Source organism: Mycetomoellerius zeteki, unplaced genomic scaffold (assembly GCF_001594055.1).
Source record: "Mycetomoellerius zeteki isolate Tzet28-1 unplaced genomic scaffold, Tzet1.0 scaffold44, whole genome shotgun sequence".
Taxonomy (NCBI): domain Eukaryota; kingdom Metazoa; phylum Arthropoda; class Insecta; order Hymenoptera; family Formicidae; genus Mycetomoellerius; species Mycetomoellerius zeteki.
Window position 1 is genome coordinate 24281 of NW_017257435.1, and position 19332 is coordinate 43612.

The 19332-nt window shown below is 30.6% G+C and overlaps 1 protein-coding gene across 1 annotated transcript in view; it reads right to left on the reverse strand.

The window, feature by feature from the left end:
- The window catches only part of LOC108726827 (uncharacterized), a 65688-nt gene that overhangs the window by 18551 nt on the left and 27805 nt on the right, over nucleotides 1-19332 (reverse strand). The window contains 1 exon segment of the mRNA XM_018454603.1: nucleotides 4371-4444. Coding sequence (XP_018310105.1) covers nucleotides 4371-4416 — 46 coding nt within the window. The 5' untranslated portion in view covers nucleotides 4417-4444.

The following is a 19332-nucleotide window of genomic DNA, read 5'->3' on the forward strand; positions in this document are numbered from 1 at the left end:
GCTACAAGAGCCGTGTTTGACAGATGCAATGCTTGTATTGCTGCAAGAGGTGCACATTTCGAACAAAATCTTCATTAAAAAGTTTATAAATAAAATAATTAAAATAATAAATTAAATATATTTTTTTCTTTTTTCGTGATTTCCTGCGAAACAAAGCAAAAAGGAGCATATGTCTATAGGACTTTTTTTCTTAGTTTTTTACTCCTCTACACGCTCCCGAAGTTTTGCCATTTAATTTGGAAACACCCTGTATACTTACAAAGCTCATGAAACATGTTGAATGTTCCGTTTGAGGTGAGTTACTTAGATTTTTATCCTTTGATAAATCAATTTAATTTTGATATTTCAATCAGGATCCACTACAGTCGGGAGCCTGTGAGTGACTCATGTTGACTGAATACTCAACATATTAATTACACATATGTATTGTTGAGGAGGACTCCAAAGTGAGTCGAAACGTTCAATAAAGAGGATTCTACACATTAATGATTAATTAAGATTGAAATTAATCGTTGGTACCTTCATCAGCCCGTGACTTGTATGGCCTTTACGGATTGTGTTATTTTTATTTTTATTTTATTTATAAATATTTATTTGATAGAGCGCCATACATATTTCGATATAATTCCGATTACATCACAGTAATGTTATAAATACATTTTCGATATCTTGGACGCGTCGTTCATTATGGTCTGTGAACATTAAATTCCGAGATATATTATTTATTCCCAATAAAAATGTCTTTGTTTAATCTATAAGTTAAACAAGGACGTCCATCCTATAGATTACGAAATAAGCGCATGGTGTAATCATTGTTTTAGATTTCTGTTTTCTCTTGTATAGGCTTGCAAGCTATGTGCAGATAATGCAGAGTAAAAGTGAATACGAAACGAAAATATTCGTAATCATATTTAAAAAATATTCATTTAAATGGAATGAAAAAGTATTCATTCGTTTCTTGAGAAATAAAAAAGAAGCATATTCAAATAAGTATTTTCATTAATTTTTTATTTATTTATTCGAATATTATAGGTGTATTCACCGGATACACTTAATATAGAGTGTCTTATTGTATAACGTCTTTGTAGATACTGAATTCATAAAAATAATTAGAATCGAAAACTTTAATACATAAAAATGCCAAGAAAAATCACAATATTTTAGAATTATCGAGATTTATGAATGATGTCGTGCGTCTTTGGGTTTATAACTACTTTTACTACCTTTTGTTAATCTATCATCTGTTATTGACAATCAATATTGGTCTATTATCTATTACTTCATAATTCATATACTATTGACTTTTACTGCTCAATTAACGTTATCTTTTGGTTACTCATATGTAGGTACTACATACAGTATAGTTCATATTTACAAGAATCAGCTGATATTGATAGTGACTATTAACAAATTCTAACTGATGCGCTGTAATACATTGTTTTAAGAAAAATTTTAACAGTTCATTAAAATTATTTATTTTGATTTAAATTTATATTTCAAGAAGTTTATGTTTAATATTTAATACTTTAATTATAAAATTAAATTATTATGTATACAGGATAGGTCGAAAGTTTGGATACAGTCGAATATCTTATGACAAACAAAGTATTTTTGAGAAAAATGTTTCATACGAAAGTTGTAAAATTTTAATAATGCAAACAGCAATGTTTATTTGACTTTGAATATATAGTGAAGCTCTCAAGGTCAACTTTAAAACTTTAAATGGAAACTCCCACCTCTAACAATATTGTTGCTACTGACATCGAAATCTTTTCACCTCTATGAAGTTAGCTCTTAAATTTTCAAAATTTGGAAAAAATAAGTAGAATCATATATGAATCAAAATGTTAAAATGAAACATAAAGAAGTTATAGTTCTTCAAAGTTTCAGAATCGTGAAATTGCCCTTCTCCTCCCCGTTCAACTTCAAGTGGTGTTTTCACCGCTTTAATCAACGAAACTTTTTCTAAAATCGATTGAAAATTTTAGAACTCTTTAGGGAATACTACTAGAACTCTTAAGAAAATGCTGAATTTTGTGTGTGTGTGTGTGTTTGAAAATTTTTTTTAGAAATCCGGCGTTCTGTTATGAATTTTGATAAAAACATTTATAAAAACATTTTTAAAAAAATGAAAATTTATTATTCGTATTCGAAGAAGATTTACACTTTCAAAGCGTTCATTCATTAATTATGTAGGAAAACATTTAGCAGAAAATTGGCTCTCATGTATTAATTGTTCTTTTACTCCATATAATCTTAATCACACGTTTGACAGTAAAAAACGGTGAATTATGGTAATAATATACAACAAGCGCGTTTGTTTGATGCATGAAAACAGAAGTTCCGCGCGCTCATCGACAACAACAACAACTGGTTTCTATCGAGGTGCGTGATATGATAAAAATGTGGCGTGCGTAGACGAGGCATTTAATGGATCGAAAAACCGGTTGTCTGTGGAATTATCGGCGAGTTCCTTTGGAACTATTCACGAGGTTCTACGATACAGTTCGCGTTTTGCAAACTGAAAGCGCAACCACGACGAGAGCATGAGTTTGAATATTAAACAGACCTCGGAATTATGCAGGGACTTCGAGTGTGTCCTCGTGTTTTGCTGATTTACGTCGATACAACATGACTAGTCCTCTCCGTGAATGCCGAAGTCGAGATAAATATTTATTGTATTGGCGCGCAGATTTGTAGCGAGAATTTTCCAACTGATTTCTACCTCGGTACTCTCATTCGATGTATTTCCGATGCATACTAAAGATTTTATGACAAAGTGTCGATTCCATGAACTTGGTTATTTAAAAGAGAAGATAAAAAATGTTTCTTTTCTTATATCGCCATTTATCTACTACCCAGATTTGCAAATCTTGACATTTAAAACGTATGTGTTTTCAGCACTCTAATAATTTTCATTCCGAAATAGTTACGTTAAAAAATAAGAAACATGTTATATTTGTAAATTGTAAGTTGTTATTATATGAATATTTATTAAAATAATAATTGAAAGACTTAAAATATATTTTAAATCAATTTATACTTGAAGTCTATTTCAGAATACAATTAAAATAAAGATTCTGCATGAAACAACATAAAGTACGCATATCCGTGTACATATTTAAATGTTATTATCTTGCCAACTGATTATCATGTTAACGTATCTCTTTATATGTAAATTTCGTATTGAAAAATATCTTTGGAAATAGCTATAACATCGCATAACGCGAAACATTTACATATATAATAAGATTCGCAGAAATGTTGATATTGATGAAAAAGACAGTTCATATATTAAGTTATATAATTGAATTATCATTTAAAATAATTAAATTTTAACGCACGTGAAAATTACATAATTGTTTATTAAACGTTTCTTCTCTTGCAATAAGATGATTCGAGTAAGCGAAGTATTTACTTATGCAGCGCACGAAGTCTTTTAATAATAGATGTCTCTTAACTCGTTAGTTTACATGCAACTTCTTTAACGTAATTACTGAGAATTTGCACATTGTTCTCTAATCACACAGCATTCTGCTCAACAATATATCTAAGCTCATTTAAAAAAGAGTTAATTTTAATGTACATAAAGTGACATGCGTGTGTGATTGTTTTCTTATTGCAATGATATTAATAATGATAGGCTATATTGTTTAAATTTCTTCATTTATGTTGGGAAATACCATACTTAGTCTACCACGTTGGAAACGTCGTTAAAATATTATAATTACCAACCTCATTGCTACTCGTTGCATCACAGAGACGCCACTTATCTTACAGACGTTAATTCCAGCTAATTAATTAAATTCGCGAGAATTCTATCGCTATTTTTAACTCAGACATTAACTCATGACTCTTTTAAAGAAATATATTTTATATGCAAATAGGTACATGTAGGATATCTAACATCTAAAATCATATTTCTTGCAATATTTATCAGACTTATCAGCTTAGTTAAATATTCAATAAAGTTGACATCCACTATAAACTGAAAGATGACGATCGTATCGAAGTGGAACGGAAAATTTTGTTGATAAAGTTATAAGTTACAGTTAACTCGCGGGCATGCAGACCTAACAGTACTTGGTGCAGTCACCTCGATTGGCAAGCTTTACATCACGAGTTCACAATGCAACAGGATGTAGCTGAGAGATGCTAGTCCATTCTCTTTGAGGGCAATACCGCTGCATGCGCGGTACTCAAAACAAAAATTGTGTACAACGTAGAAATAACGTTAACCATAAAATACCATCTTCTCTTTCTTTTTGAGATAACACAGAGCAACGCGTTAACATTTATTCTATATATTTTCGTAAATTGTAAAAAAACTGAAAAATAAAGAAGAGAATTCAATTTTTTTTACAACTTACCTATACATATTCCTAATACGAAGATAAACGTTTTTCTTCGCATCATTTCTGACCGTTAAATCTTCCCGCTCGATCTGCAACAAAAAACAAAATAATCTTTCAAAACTGCAATCGATTTCAAGATTGCAATAAAAGTATAAAATTAATGAATAGAAATTAACCATAACATCATCTGTGGTCGTTTTATATATATTTAAAAATAAAATGTCAATTTCATTAAAGTATAGAAGGATAGAATATTTCTAACAATTTTTAATAAATATGCAAATATAAGTTATAAAAGAGAGATGATTATATATATAAATATTTCATGTCAGCAGTATATTGCAGATTGATATTCAAGGAAAAGTATCGATCAAGAGCTTGGGAATGGATACAGTATATGCCCAGACACACAATTTTCAACATTGTGAGGATGACCTCGTTTACGAGCCTGTTCACCTTAGGGAATAACATAAAACTCCAGTCCGCAATGCAGCGCGAGAGCTTTATTAAAAGTTTTCATCCTACGTTAGCAATGTTGCGCGAAGATACAGTATAGTCGGTTAAAGATGATCGGATGTGCAGAGCTTTGAGCAATTTTTTTTGTTATTCGCCTGAATGTACGTTAAAATACTTCAATACTGTTCGAATCCAATTTTGTAAAAAAATATGGAAAACTTACGAAAAAATCAATTTTTTTTTATACATGTAGAGATTGCATAGCGCATTTAAGTTGTAAGGAAAATTTATTTTCAGATTTCACAAAAACGATTTTGATTCGATGGTGTAAATAAAATGAAGTTGCGCTATAGTCCGATTGCAATTACTCAATTTCCATAATATGTAGGCTGGTATATTCCGCTATTCAACGCTTCGTTTGCTGCACGAACACGCTTGCTGATAGCGTGCAGGTATCGTTCGCTGAACGCATACTTTATGGTTTAATTATAGAAAGTAATCGTAGAAAGTACAATTATCAATTCATCACTAATGCGTATATCCTAACTAAATAAATCTTTTTATCGTTTAAGACGTATCGATTATGTTTGAAACATACATGAAACTGCTACATGAAACGAACTCTAATGCGGAGTTCGTTTCGTGTAGTAGTTTCATGTATGTTTCAAATTAGAAACATGAAGAAGTCGGTCAGCAATTTTAGTTACTACAACTAACTCATAAAATTAACTCCGAATATAACATAAAAATATAAAGTTTAAACATTTCAAGCTTTCTTCGGATATTTATAAAATATAATTCAAATTACTTAAGAAGATTTGAAAGTTTAATGTAATCTTACTTTTTTTTATCTATGATTTTACGATTATAAAATCTAAAATTGTATCTCATGCAAATTAAAAATTTTAAATAAGAACTGATAATATGGAAAAATTCTTTTATAGTTATTCTCTTTTGTCCAACTGCCAAAATTACTCGAATAAATATAACCATGACTTTCTCACTTTGCATTGAACTTATAAAACCATATTCTGCTTAATCGCTCTTATTTCAGAACACGTGGCAAACTCGCTCATATTCCTTATTAATTCGACTCCTGGGAAAGTGTGTCCAAAGTACCTATTAAATCCCATAGGTATGTAGCTCGTGGCACTGTGTCAAATAGTCGTATAAATGACACTTTATAAAACGGCGCGGCGTGGGCACTGACAATCGGAAGTTGTAACTCCGTTGCACGAATGAAGATGTAACGTAATCTCAACCTGGTGTCGTAATGAGGTTCGTTTACTATGAGGCTCACAGAATTAACGGTACAATTAGTGAATCCATTTACGTTACATCTTCTGTATTTTGAATAAATTTAAACGAACGTCTTAATTCGAGCAAACATCTTAATCGATTAAACAGACTACATAGCTGCGTTGTCGTACAGAGAAATCATATATATATATATATATGTATATATATTATATAATGCAGATTCCTTCTTAATTTATTAAAATTATACAATTTCATTATTCTTGGTACATAAATATTTGACACAAAAAGCAATAGTAATAAATAAATAAATTTAAACCTGTAAAATAGTATTTTCAAATAAACGTTACATTTAATATGCAACGATAGAGATCATAATGGAATTCAATCTACTTTATAGAGGACAGAATACATTTGAAATAAATTCAGCTTAAAAAGTATTTTAAATGTTCAAATATTTTCAGGGCGGTAACAATTCGGTCGGCGCGTGGCCTTCGTGTTTGTTTTCCGACCTACACGCGCCGTCACAGCCTCGCATATACAAGGTCGCGCCGCTCTATCATTCGTGCGCTTTACACTCAAATGAACAAGTAGTGGCAAAGCGATATTTTATCGTAAATTTTAACTTCGATAGTGCTGTGCGGTAATAGCATTTTGACAATAAGTTCGTGCGCAATTGTAATTACCTATATATTGTAATTACCATACGTTTTCGCGTATGTATATTGTATGAGTGCTATCTACAATTCCTATCCACCTGAGAGGAGGAACAGGTCTAGAAGAGGCATCGGGAGACAGTGGAATAACTTTGGGGTGTGTAATTAATTAGTTATGTGTTATTTCTTACGCGGAATTAATCGATTACCTTTTAAATTATTCCTTTAGATGATTCAAAATATAAGGCTTAGAAAAAAGGTTTTTATTTAATAGATTTAAAAATTTTGGAGGTTTCCACGGGTATTTTCTTCAAAAAGCTACGAGGGTTATCTCTGTATCTTGATACCTTGTTAAATGCCAACATTTCGTGAACATTGTAGTTCAATTCATGAGGGCGAAAAGCAGGGCTGGAGGAAAGTAACGCATTATTTGTAACACCTTTGCCATTGTAATGAATTCAGCCGTTACTTTTATCATTACTTTAGTTCCTTATTATCTTTATAACTTTCCAATAGATCGCATTATTTTTAATTGGTTAGAAGTATTTTATGATATTTTATAATAGAAAATTTAAATATCGAAAAATGTTTTGTACTTTTTAGATTGCATTCCGAGAGTCAATATTGAAAATTTGTGGTATATATACTATATATATATATATGCAACATGAATTATAAATTTTCAGTATATATATTAGTAGTAAATATTGAAATAAATTCTTAATAACAATATTGATGCTTGAAATGTTTAATGAAATCTGCATTTGCAAATTTAATTTCCTAAACAGAAGCATAAATTAGGAAATCGAAATATTAATATAAAGAAAAGTTTATTTATAAATAGTGATTAGTTTAAAATTTTAAGTTTTAATATTAATTTTTACAATATTGATTATTAGATAATGTAATTTTTTAATCAAATCTTACTTTATAATATTACAAAAAAATAATAAAAAACAAATCGTTACTTTCTAAGTAAGAATAACGGTAACGAGTTACTTTTTACAAAAAGTAACTATAACGGTAACGAGTTACTTTTATGAAGTAACGTTCCTAAGTCTGGCAAAAAGCAATCTGATACTCTATCTTGATGAAGTAAATTGCAATGTTCAACCGATATTTAACGATGTATTAAGACATCAAGACACGGAGAAACCCGCAAACTCCGCGTAACTTCTAAGTTTATAAACGTTATACAAAAGAGAGAAAGAGAAAACATTTTTTAAAAATATATATAAATATTTAATTAAATAGATTCACTTAAAAGAAGAATGAAAAATTTGAAGCGCACTGTGATTTTTTTGAAATATTACTTATTTTAACCATTGCTGCAATTTGGTTTGTATGTTATAGTTTCATCATAATTTGCGGCGCAGATTACTTTAGCCACTGTTGCACATCATATCGGTGAGTGATAAATTAAATTTATTTTGTATTGAAATAATGGATCTGTGAATATTTAAATATACATGAAATTTATATGTTAGAGAAGTGTGAGAATATTACAAATAAATAAAATATTTCACAGATTCCCATTGCCTTAAAATGAACTGGCTGGAATATGATAAATATTTAACTCTGAATATATGCAGTTACTTGTCAATTTGTCGTGCACATAAAATAGAGTTCATTTTGTCGACACGTCATTTATTGGCATATTTGTTTTCATATACAAAATATAACACTAATTACGAGAGACATCAGTTATGTAAAATTTATAAAGCAATCTCGCAAATACAAATATGTTACGAGAATAAATAATACACGAAAAGAATAATTTTGCGCTGAAGTATTTAAAAATTTAGTGAGTTACTGGAACGTTAATATTTTTTGTGACATTGTGCTCATGCTTGATCTTTCTACATAAGAATTATTTTAATGGTTCCACAAAATTATTTTTAGATCTGTATCTAACTAAATTTTTAGATCTTCATTAAAATTGTTCTTTTCGTGTACAGATTAAAACAAGTAAGGTAAGAAATTAAAAGGATAATAATAATAGATAATTATTTATAAAGACACCAGAAAAATGATTATAATAACTATGTGTGTCATTTTATTTCTATACCTTTCTATCCTTTTATGAAATATTTTTCTTCCAAGATTACATATTATATTAATACATATATAATGTAAAAATGCAATCTCGGATATAATTCTTTCGATATATATCTTAGCAAAAATAAAAAAATGATTAAAAGTATTTCAGTCATTCTCTCTCTCTCTCTCTCTAGATATTTTATTTAGAATAAGAACAACTAACACTTATTTTATTATTTACTTTTATAATGCGCCAATTTTATTCTAAACTTTTATAGTTTATTCTATCCATTTGTATTGATTGATAAATGAATTTTATCCCAGTTAAAATAACTTAAGATAACAGAAAATCCATATTATAAGCGTTGTTTCATCGCAGAAAAATTTATAAAATAAATTAAGCAAAAAGTAATAGATAAAAAAAATTTGTAAAATTTACAAAGAAAAGAAAACTGTCGGTTATATCGGCAAGGATGATAGAAAGTTTGCAGAGGTTGAACCATATTTTTACCGGATAAAATTTTAACTCTAAATCTAAAATTGAGAATATAACTCGATTTAATTAGAAAACTGTTTAAATCAAGATAAATCTAATCGGAACAATATATTCGATAAAAATAAAGTAATTTAAAAAATATAAAAGATAAGAGTCAACAAGATAAGTTATACATTTTTCTGATAATTATCGCTAGGACAAAGTTATCAATTTATTGCCTTGAGGTTGTAAAAAATGTTCTGTAAAAAAGGACGTAAAAGAGATTGAAATCAATCTTTAGGAGAATTAACGAAAGAGACTATCATATTCCATTCGCAAAGGGAAAAGGCGTTCTTTAATAGAAAAATATAGGAAAATATGCTATCCTTGATGTCATCTCCTTATTTGCAAGACGAGATATACGGGAAAATATTTCATTCTCTTTTTTTTTTAACAATCGAGATAACATATATATGATAGAGTTTCGCATGGTATATATATATATATATATATATATATAAGTTACGAGGAATAACTTCAACGCAAGAGGAAGGAGATGAATAGTGAATCGCGAACGCCTCTATCTAATTAATTAGCACGTGAAAGGATTAAGTCATCAGTGCAAGAGACATCAAAGTACACTTTTAGTCATGTGAACGGAGCATATGTGCAAGATTCGCATGTTACAATGTCTATGATGCAGCTTGCGGGGATCATTCAGCCAGTCAGTAGTACCCAAAGGAGGTCGACCTCAAGGCTTATCAATTAGATTAGTACAAGTTGGCTTGCCTCGGGGACGAGAATCTAGTCTCGTCGCACAACACTACCTTATCGTTCGCGATCTCTTTGTACGCGGTAAACAGAGCAGCGGCTTTGAATGCCGATTCTGAATGTTTGTTTAGAACTTCGTATCCGCTGTTTACCATGACCCAAATATCGAGCGCTGTACGGTTATTGTAACCCAATACTTCACAGCGTTACATCGCTGCCGTTTGCATATATATATCGGTAAATGCTTCCGTATTTACATTTTGCGCTAGGATTAGCAGGACCAACGCTACGATTTTTTCAAAATTTACCTAATATATTCATGTATTTCCAGGAAAATCACTCGCGTTATTACGGTTATTAATATTAATCAGTAACATCGTTCAAAAGATATATTAAATACATTGTTTTATAGCTTATTACATTGAAAAGTAACACGTAATAAAAGAGAATGTGACATTGAGAATGTGTCATGAAACTTTGTTGCAAGTAATATAAAAAATATAAGTCATGCTTTTTATTATATTATATATGTATATATATAAATATATAGATATATAATACAGAAAAAGCATGACAAACGGTTTTTTCAAAAAAAAAAAAAAAATGAAAAATGATCGCTGTAAATAGAAAGTTAACTCGCATATGCGATAATCAAAACTGATGATGTAACATCAATTAGCCTTTTAACATCTAATATATCATTTAAATTCAAATATTTTTTTAGCTTTAAACACTACCTATATCGGAAGCGCTTGCACTCTTTTATCTCTTGCGTTACGGCGAGTGCCGTTATTGTGCTGGATTAATCTGTCGCAGCCAGCTAAAGCAATAGTTATACGCGTCCATTTGGTGATGATTCAACGGCAGTCATTGCACGAAAAATGGGATACATAAAGGATGCATTTTCCACCAATCTTGCTCCCTTTGTTTCCGTTGATTGGATCGCTTTTCCGCACTTCGTTGCGAAAAGCCTTTTTCCGCTGCGAATTGGGCCACTGCGCCCCGTCCGTCTCTCCGAAACGTGAAACGTATCGAGAGATAGTAGAAAGTTCAGTATAATTTTTAAACGCTGAGATATGTGTTGTGCCGAGCTCTGAGTCACGGTAGCGGATGTCCTTTGCATTGAAGAAATCGCCTATATCAAAGACAACGTATTCGCGTGTACTATTGCGACATTCCCTTTCCGTTAAGCGAACAAGTCTGTTAGAGATAATCACAAACTCATTTTTAGATAGATTTCAATTTTGATTATATTCTCGTACAACCTGTTGAAAAGATAAAAGAGCTAAAATAAGTACTTATGATTTTAACGATTTTTATAATTACAGTACTTATATTATTGTATAACTTTGATAGAAAATGTGATTATTAGAAAAATGGAATGCAATTAAAAAATCGCGACGCTACGGAATTGTTAATCCGAATTTGATTGGAGACACGAGTGCACGCTAAAGCCGTGCATGCACATCAAAGCCGTCGTTACAAATTGATGTAAAAATGCATGTTTAATATAAATGTATAGGATAAACTCGAATAAGATAGCTATAGTTTTTTAAACGTAAAAATATACTTTTATTTTTGTTATTTTTTAATAGTGTTTGATATACTACTTCACTGAAACTAATAATAACTATATTGAAATTAAAGAGAAAACATTTAACAGAAATTTATCAAAATATTATCAAAATATCATAATGCCATTGGTCATTTTACTTTTAGAGAAAAAGTAGTCATGACAGGACAGTTGATCATAGATATGTTTTATATTAAAAATGCTTGTAATTGGTTGTTGTAAAATAATAAATAAAACTTATAATTTTATATATTATATTTAGTGCAAATATATATAATTGCATATAACTTGTATATAATTATAAATATAATATTATTATAATATTGCAATATTAATATAAAAATCATAATTCTTTTAAATTAAAGAAACCAAACAAAGATTTCTATAATTAAAAAACAATTATGTGTTTGTATGTGTGTGTTATGAGCTATCTTTTCCAAACTGTGACGGAAAGATAGACATAGTATTAATAAATAAATAGTGAAAATAAAAATACGAATTATAGATCACATTACAATTTACGTACTTTTATTATTTAACGTTGATTAGGGCAGCTTAACTGCAGTAATTTATTTGACGTTATAGCAGTGTTTAATGGACACATGCAAATCTTTGTAGGCAAAATAAAAATATTACGTAAATTTTGTTATTCTGTATAGTGTATGCACATAAACTACTATAAATATTGATTATTCTTGACAATGACTATAAAAATGCACCATTTAGCAATTATTAGAAAAATTACAGTCTATATACAGTCATAATAATCTAGTTTATCCTATTAAACCGCGAAATTCTCAATACACTTTTTGTGCTGTTTCGTAAAATACGTATTGGGCGTTTTTTATTCAAAATGTTGTATTTTACTTTTACACTCCAATTAAATATGTATGGATATCAAGTGCGTATTAGTACGTTCATTTCATCTATTTCGCTATAAGAGTTTAATTACGATGCAAAGGTTGCCCTTCGGCATAGAAGTAGAAATTTTGCTGTAGTAGTGAGAAGAGCGGCGAAGGAAAACGCTGCACTTTCTCCTAGCTGCAGCGAACGATGCGGTACGAAAAGCGGTTTACTAAAGCGAGAACACGAAGCGTCACGAGCTGCGCCGAGTTGATCCATCGTCATAGCTGACGGAAAAGTGAAACACATTTCAGGCACATGAATTCCATATCGTCTACTTGTTCTTCCAAATGTAACGCGTCCCAAGTGCATACACAAACTGCCTGTGGATTCGCGTTGCTCAACTTCCTTCGTTTACATGCTAATACAACTACCGGCGACTCGCAAATAGTTAAGAACACATTGTTGCACGAAGGAACTCGCGTAATTCGAGCGTGTAAATTTTGCTGCATTTCTGTACTTTCTCACATTTTTCGAAGATCGTAGTGAATACCACAATTGTAAATAACGCACGATCCGCGCCAGAAGTGGGTTATAATTTCGCGAAGCTTAAATCAAAATCAATTACTGTCAGGTTTGACGGATCAGTTTATTAAAAAAAAATCTAGTAATAATCAAGCTTATTGTTAGTAATAGTGAGAATAATTGTTAAAATTTTGGTGAAATAGTTCCAATCAAATGTTCGATTGATATAACTACTCCCCTTTCCCCAACATTTTTTCCAAGTCGACGTCGTTATTTGGTAATGTTTTATTAAATATTGTACCCATATATGTTAAAAATACATTAATTATTATCAGTCTTTTTTCAATATTTATGCGAGTTCTCTCTGGTTCTTCTGCCCGCACTTTGCATTTCGCATTTTTTAATAAAGAAAATTTTTGTGGTAGACGATCGCGCCTTGAGCATATCATATTTTTGCTATCTCGCTGCGGTATGCTTATGAATATGTTTTCTGAGTGCAATGAAACTCATGTAAACGTTATGGAGATAGTAAAATTTCGAGAATTGCGAATTTCGTAAAAATGCAAAGCAGAGAAAAAGCTGCACAGTAAAAATTTGTAAAAAAAAATCATAAAAAAGAGTCGTTTCGACTGTAGAAAGTTTCGCTTTTAATGATATTTAAAATAACTTCAAGAAGTATTAAATTTCATTCATCTCTACTCGCGACAATGCTGCACTTTGCGCTTTGAACAAAGGCTGTATAACTTTTATAGAAAATTTCAAACTCGTGATGAATTTACTACATGCAAGAGAAGCTCTGTTAAAAATATATTAATTTTAAAAGCTTTATTAAAATACAAAAATTGAAATTATTATTAAATTACGTACAAAATTATGAAAAATATTATTACAAATAATAAACGATACAATACTGAGAATTGTAGATACTAAAATTTAATTTATATATATGAAAGACAAAATTCTTTTGTACTTATTTATCCTTCAATTAACTACAATTAAATGCATAATTAATGCTATAATAATTATGCTCCTCCTTCTTTTTAATTTTAATACAACGGGGTCGGTTTCTTTTGCTTTAGATCTACTTGTTTCTCGCAGTAAAGAAACCGTATTGGATGTTAATGTACTGTCTCTCCAGTAAATTTACATTTCCGCGCTGGGGCTTGACCGAGCGTCTCTGAGAAAAAAAACATCGGTCTCAAGTACGGATGGCGGGTCAGCGGAGCGTGACCACCTGTTCTCCCTTGGTATTTCATTGTTGGCTCTTCGTGGCTCTTCGTGTTCATGATGTTTCGCCGGATACAGTGCACACGGCAATATGCTCCACTAACTTCAACGTCCGTCGCGATGTCTTCGCGGTTTGTGACTGTGGTGTGGGCGCTAGGGCGAAGGAAAACCAGTTCGGACCAACGGTACTTTTTGCAACTAATATTTGCGAGGTATCTAATATGTTAACATAAAGACCTCTTAATTGTCTTGAGAATGTTTGCTTCCTGTTATTAGCTCTATAAACTGTTCTATTTCTATTCTAATACAACTAGTTCGTTCTATTAAAATACAACAATTTAAACTCGGCTATTAAACAAAATTACGGAAGATACATTCTAATGCAAATAAATAATACAATATTAAATATTGTGTCTAAGTACTGTAATTTTAGTACTGTATAAAGTACTAAAATTGACTGAATTAACGTACGATATAATTCTCAAATTTAGTTATTATTCAATTAACTATAATTAAGTATACAGTATTCTGGTCGTCAAAATTTGAGGAATATTTAATGCTTTTGTGATTATGTTCACTTTTGGCGAAAAATTGCTTGTTTTCAAAAGGCTTTTAGCAATTGATAACAGTAATATCGCTGCTGACATATGTTTAATTAATCTTGCATGCAGCACATCAGATATGAATAAATAATTCATTTTAAATATTGTATAAGCCAAATTTAAAATTTTAAATATTATAAATTTAAAACAATTTATTTCAACTCTATAAAAAGCAACTCGCAGAAGGAAAATATACATACAAATTATTTATTGAAAATTATTACTTGAAAATGATGTATACTTTTATTTTTACTTCTTAATTATAATTATAAAGAAAAAAATACGCTATACATATTACATCTAATTAAAAACGAATTTTTCCAAAACCTTGCCATCAATTAGAACATCGCGAGAAATTTTTGTTGGAGAAAAGTAGACAAAATAAGCGTGTGTTTAATGTCGTACAAAGTTACACGCTTCGCAGCGTTCGACTGCAAACGCAATTCACGTTAAAGCACGGTGTAACCTACATAAAATTTAATACATCCAATCAGTTCTCAAGATATTGTTGGTATACCAACGCAACACACACACAACACACACAACACACACACAACACATTAATTTAATTATTTACATAATTATTTCCGGTTGCTATATTTCCAATTACTACACATTTTAATCCTGTATTAGAGAATTTAAGAGAATGAATATAATATCACAAAGGGAGAGAAAATTACTAGATAAGCAAATTGCAGTACAGTGTAGATTATAATTTGATTTAACCTTCTTCTGAGTTTTACTTAAATATAATGATTCAAGTTAATTAAAGAGAATCTTGAAAAAAATGTTGTGTATATTGTATTCTGAGATTTAATCATTATAGAATTTTAATATAATTGTTTTCTGAAATAATTTACTATATGGGACAAAAAAAAGTTATTATTTATTTTAATCTCATAAAAACTATGTATTGAACAAAATGTTTTTATTTCGTTTATATAAAATTGTGTGCAAACTGTAAAACGCAAACTGTAAAACGTAAAAATAAATGAAAATATACGACTGAAAATGTGCACAATTGTTAATTTTAATTTACATCATGCAATCCAATTATATAAGAAATCTCGGAAAAAAAAATTTTTCTCGTAATCCAATTATGAAAAAAAAACTGTTGAACAACATTAGACAGGATAATAATACAGTTTGCGAATCAATATACTGAAAAAAGATGTTTTAACAGCCTTATTTTAGTTGAAAAGAATTTTGTTTCATTAATATGTCATGTGCTAGTTTCATAATATTATTAATGAATCAAATACGTCATGCTCTTGTTTTAATAAAATATTACTTGTGTTTCATTAATAGATATTATTAAAAATTAACAAGATTATTTTTAATTAAAATAATATCGTTAATACAACATTATTTTTCCACGTGCACACCTATTCATTGGATATATTATTTCGTTATTATAAACGTTATATTGTGATATATCGATTAATACGACATCGGGAGAGATTGATTGCTCTTGATCAATAATGATTGGGTACATGATCATTCTCATTATGGTTGTAACGGTGCGCTATACAATGCATCAGTGAAATAGAAGGACACGGTGGGAGTGGCTAGTAAGTGTTGTCAATCGAATTCAACGTGATGCAACGTGAATGTCAACCGATGACGGAATGACACTCGGATATCGATTCGCTTGTTCACGGTCGGCCTCCATTGTTTCGCCGTGCGCGCCCGCGTTTGTGCTCCCAGTCGCGACGAATTTGCATTAATGAGCGATTATGCGTGCACTGCATTTTATAAATATGGTTATGCGGAAACGTTTGATCGCTTCATCTGTAGACGCGCTTTGAAAATGTAAGTGTTACGCGAACGAAAAGAATTGAACACATATGCTGCTTAATAGATCGCCTTGTAATAATATAAATGATTAATGTTTCAAGGACAACGAATTGCATTTGCAAACATTAATTAATTTATATCTTTGTAAGAGATAATTTCGACATATTCAGATCCATTAACAGATCAAATAATATTAATGAAAATTAAATGATATTAACTTGGTGATAAATATTATATTTAATTCATCACTCGATAACAATCAATTATAAAAAAAGAATAATCAATATTTTTGTGGAAAACACTTTTACATGCTTCTCGTACATTTTTTTACAATTTTTCTATTTTGTTAACATATTCAGAAAATTTTAATTTTTTAAGATAGAGATAATTGAGAGTCAAAGTTTTAAAGTTTTTAAAACAGAAGTTAAGTTTTATCATATTTGCGAAGTTTCTGTTATATTCTTCAATGTTCTTCATCAGGTTTTCATCTTTAGATCTATTAATAGGTAAAGAAACTTTTTCATTAAACACTAAAAGAGTCAACTTTTCTTCCAATTGGAAGCAACACCGAATGTTTTCTATCGTACTTCAAGCAAGGAAACGGCAATCGTGCGATTTTCCAGTTTGGTAACGCCAGTAGGGAAACACGTTACGTCACTCTCTAAAACTTTGTAATGATCCTCTTTTTTTTTTATTGGCTGAAACGTCGAAGAAGTGCGCCCACCGCCTTCGTATTTGCTCGACTGCTGCGGCGCATTGTTTCCGTTCCAACTACTAAATCCATGTTAAAGTTAGTCAAGCTGCAACATTCGATTGCAAGTACGAGTAGCCGGTTAACTGCTCCAAAAGTTTCCGATCGAATATCGCGTTTAAATAGATATCCTAAGCTTATGAGAGTCTAATACAACGACTCGTCTCTTTTCATCGAGCAAAATGCAGCATTTGCAGTTCAAGAAATTCTTTGCAAGTAATAGTTTTCGTGTTGAATAAAGTTCTCGAAGTAATAAGGTGATGTCAAATGACATCTTAATGTCTTTCAAGCTGGTGTTCATAATTAGTTCTTATATTTAAGATAGTCTTAAGACATCAATAAGCCAATCACAGAGTCATTTTGCATCTTAAGACATTACTTAAGACAGTTTTAAAATAAGAATGGACTATGAATATCTGCCTTAATGACAATCTTTAATGTCAATAAGACGTTATTCAAAAGACGTTACTTCGCTTAAGCCCTACTTTGAGAAATCAACAATTTTATTAATATATCAAATCCTACTAACTTTAACGAAATTAATAATAATAAAAAAAGATACGAGATATTTGTAAATGAATCTTTTCAACATGTGAAATGTACAGTTCATTGTGCAATATTCTATTTGCGAAGAAGCAGAATCACAATTTCCACGAATTATATCAGCTTAAGCGCAATACTATCCGAATAATTGGATCTGATGCTGAAAGGTAATTAATCCTTTATTATCGATGGAATAACAGTTTCACAGCATGTTCATAGCTAATCGTAAATAGCTGTTTAAATTGCGGCCTTAAACATATTATCCATGCGAAATATTCATTGCTAAATTACGATTAAAGATACATTCATCGCCTCGATGCTATCGCGTTATCAGATAATTACTGATATCTCGGGAACGTATCCCACCGTATTGCGCACGTGGCCCAATTTGCTCCGGATATATCTTGGCGGTTCTATTTTTTTTTCTAAATCACTGTCCTATTTATCCGGTGCTTTTGTTGTCGAGTACTCTAAGCGGATTGAATCATTTCGTAGACCCATCACGCCACGATGAGCCTTGCATCATGCGTAGATAGGAATATGAGTAACAGTGCGAATACGAGTGTCCAATTATCCAATAACGAGTCACGGCCTTGTCTTGCGTTGTCGAACAATGACGTCCCATTATGCTCTCTTAGTTTGTTTGCTGTTGGTTGGGTTGTTGGGTACCATGTCGCGAGAATGTTTGCCTCGAACATGCTGGGGAAATGCACCAAATCTTTTATGCAAATCGGACACATATAGGGTGCGTTCCATTATTCACTGCAATGGGAGTATTGAAAATCTATAGTTCGCGTTACATATGCTATAGATTTTCATATACTTGCAGTGAATAACGGAACGCATAGACATATTTAAATTCCGCGTATTAGTCTGTTCGTTCACCTCTGAGACAGGAATTGAAACTGATATGGACTAAATATATGACTTTCAATTTTGTATACACATACATTGAATCAATGTATCTATATTCATTTATGATACTACAGCTGCATTTAATTTCTCACAACATGACATAACATTATTTTAATTTTAATCGCGTCACTGTGATGTACATATTGAGCCTCACATGAGCAAAAAATCGATAACAGAAAAAAATTTGTTTTAGATATATCATGTATGTTCATATAACTGACTGAAATAGCTCCAAAAATTCAGATATTAAAAGCTTGAGAGAAAAATGTTTAAGTAGAGGAGAAGGTGGTATTATGGCACGCCAGTTACATTTTGCACTATAACTTATTTAATAATCAATATTTATGTTTGAAACTTGACAATTATATTCGTTAAAATGTTGTTGAATCGATTCTAGACTTAAAGTTACGAAATATTTATTACTTAGGACACTATTAATACAAATGTGGCGACATTGCATAATGACTCGAAGAAAAATATGGGTGGTAATGTGGCCTTCCATAAAAATAGCCTTAAAAAATTAGTTTTGTTTAGGAAATAGTATTT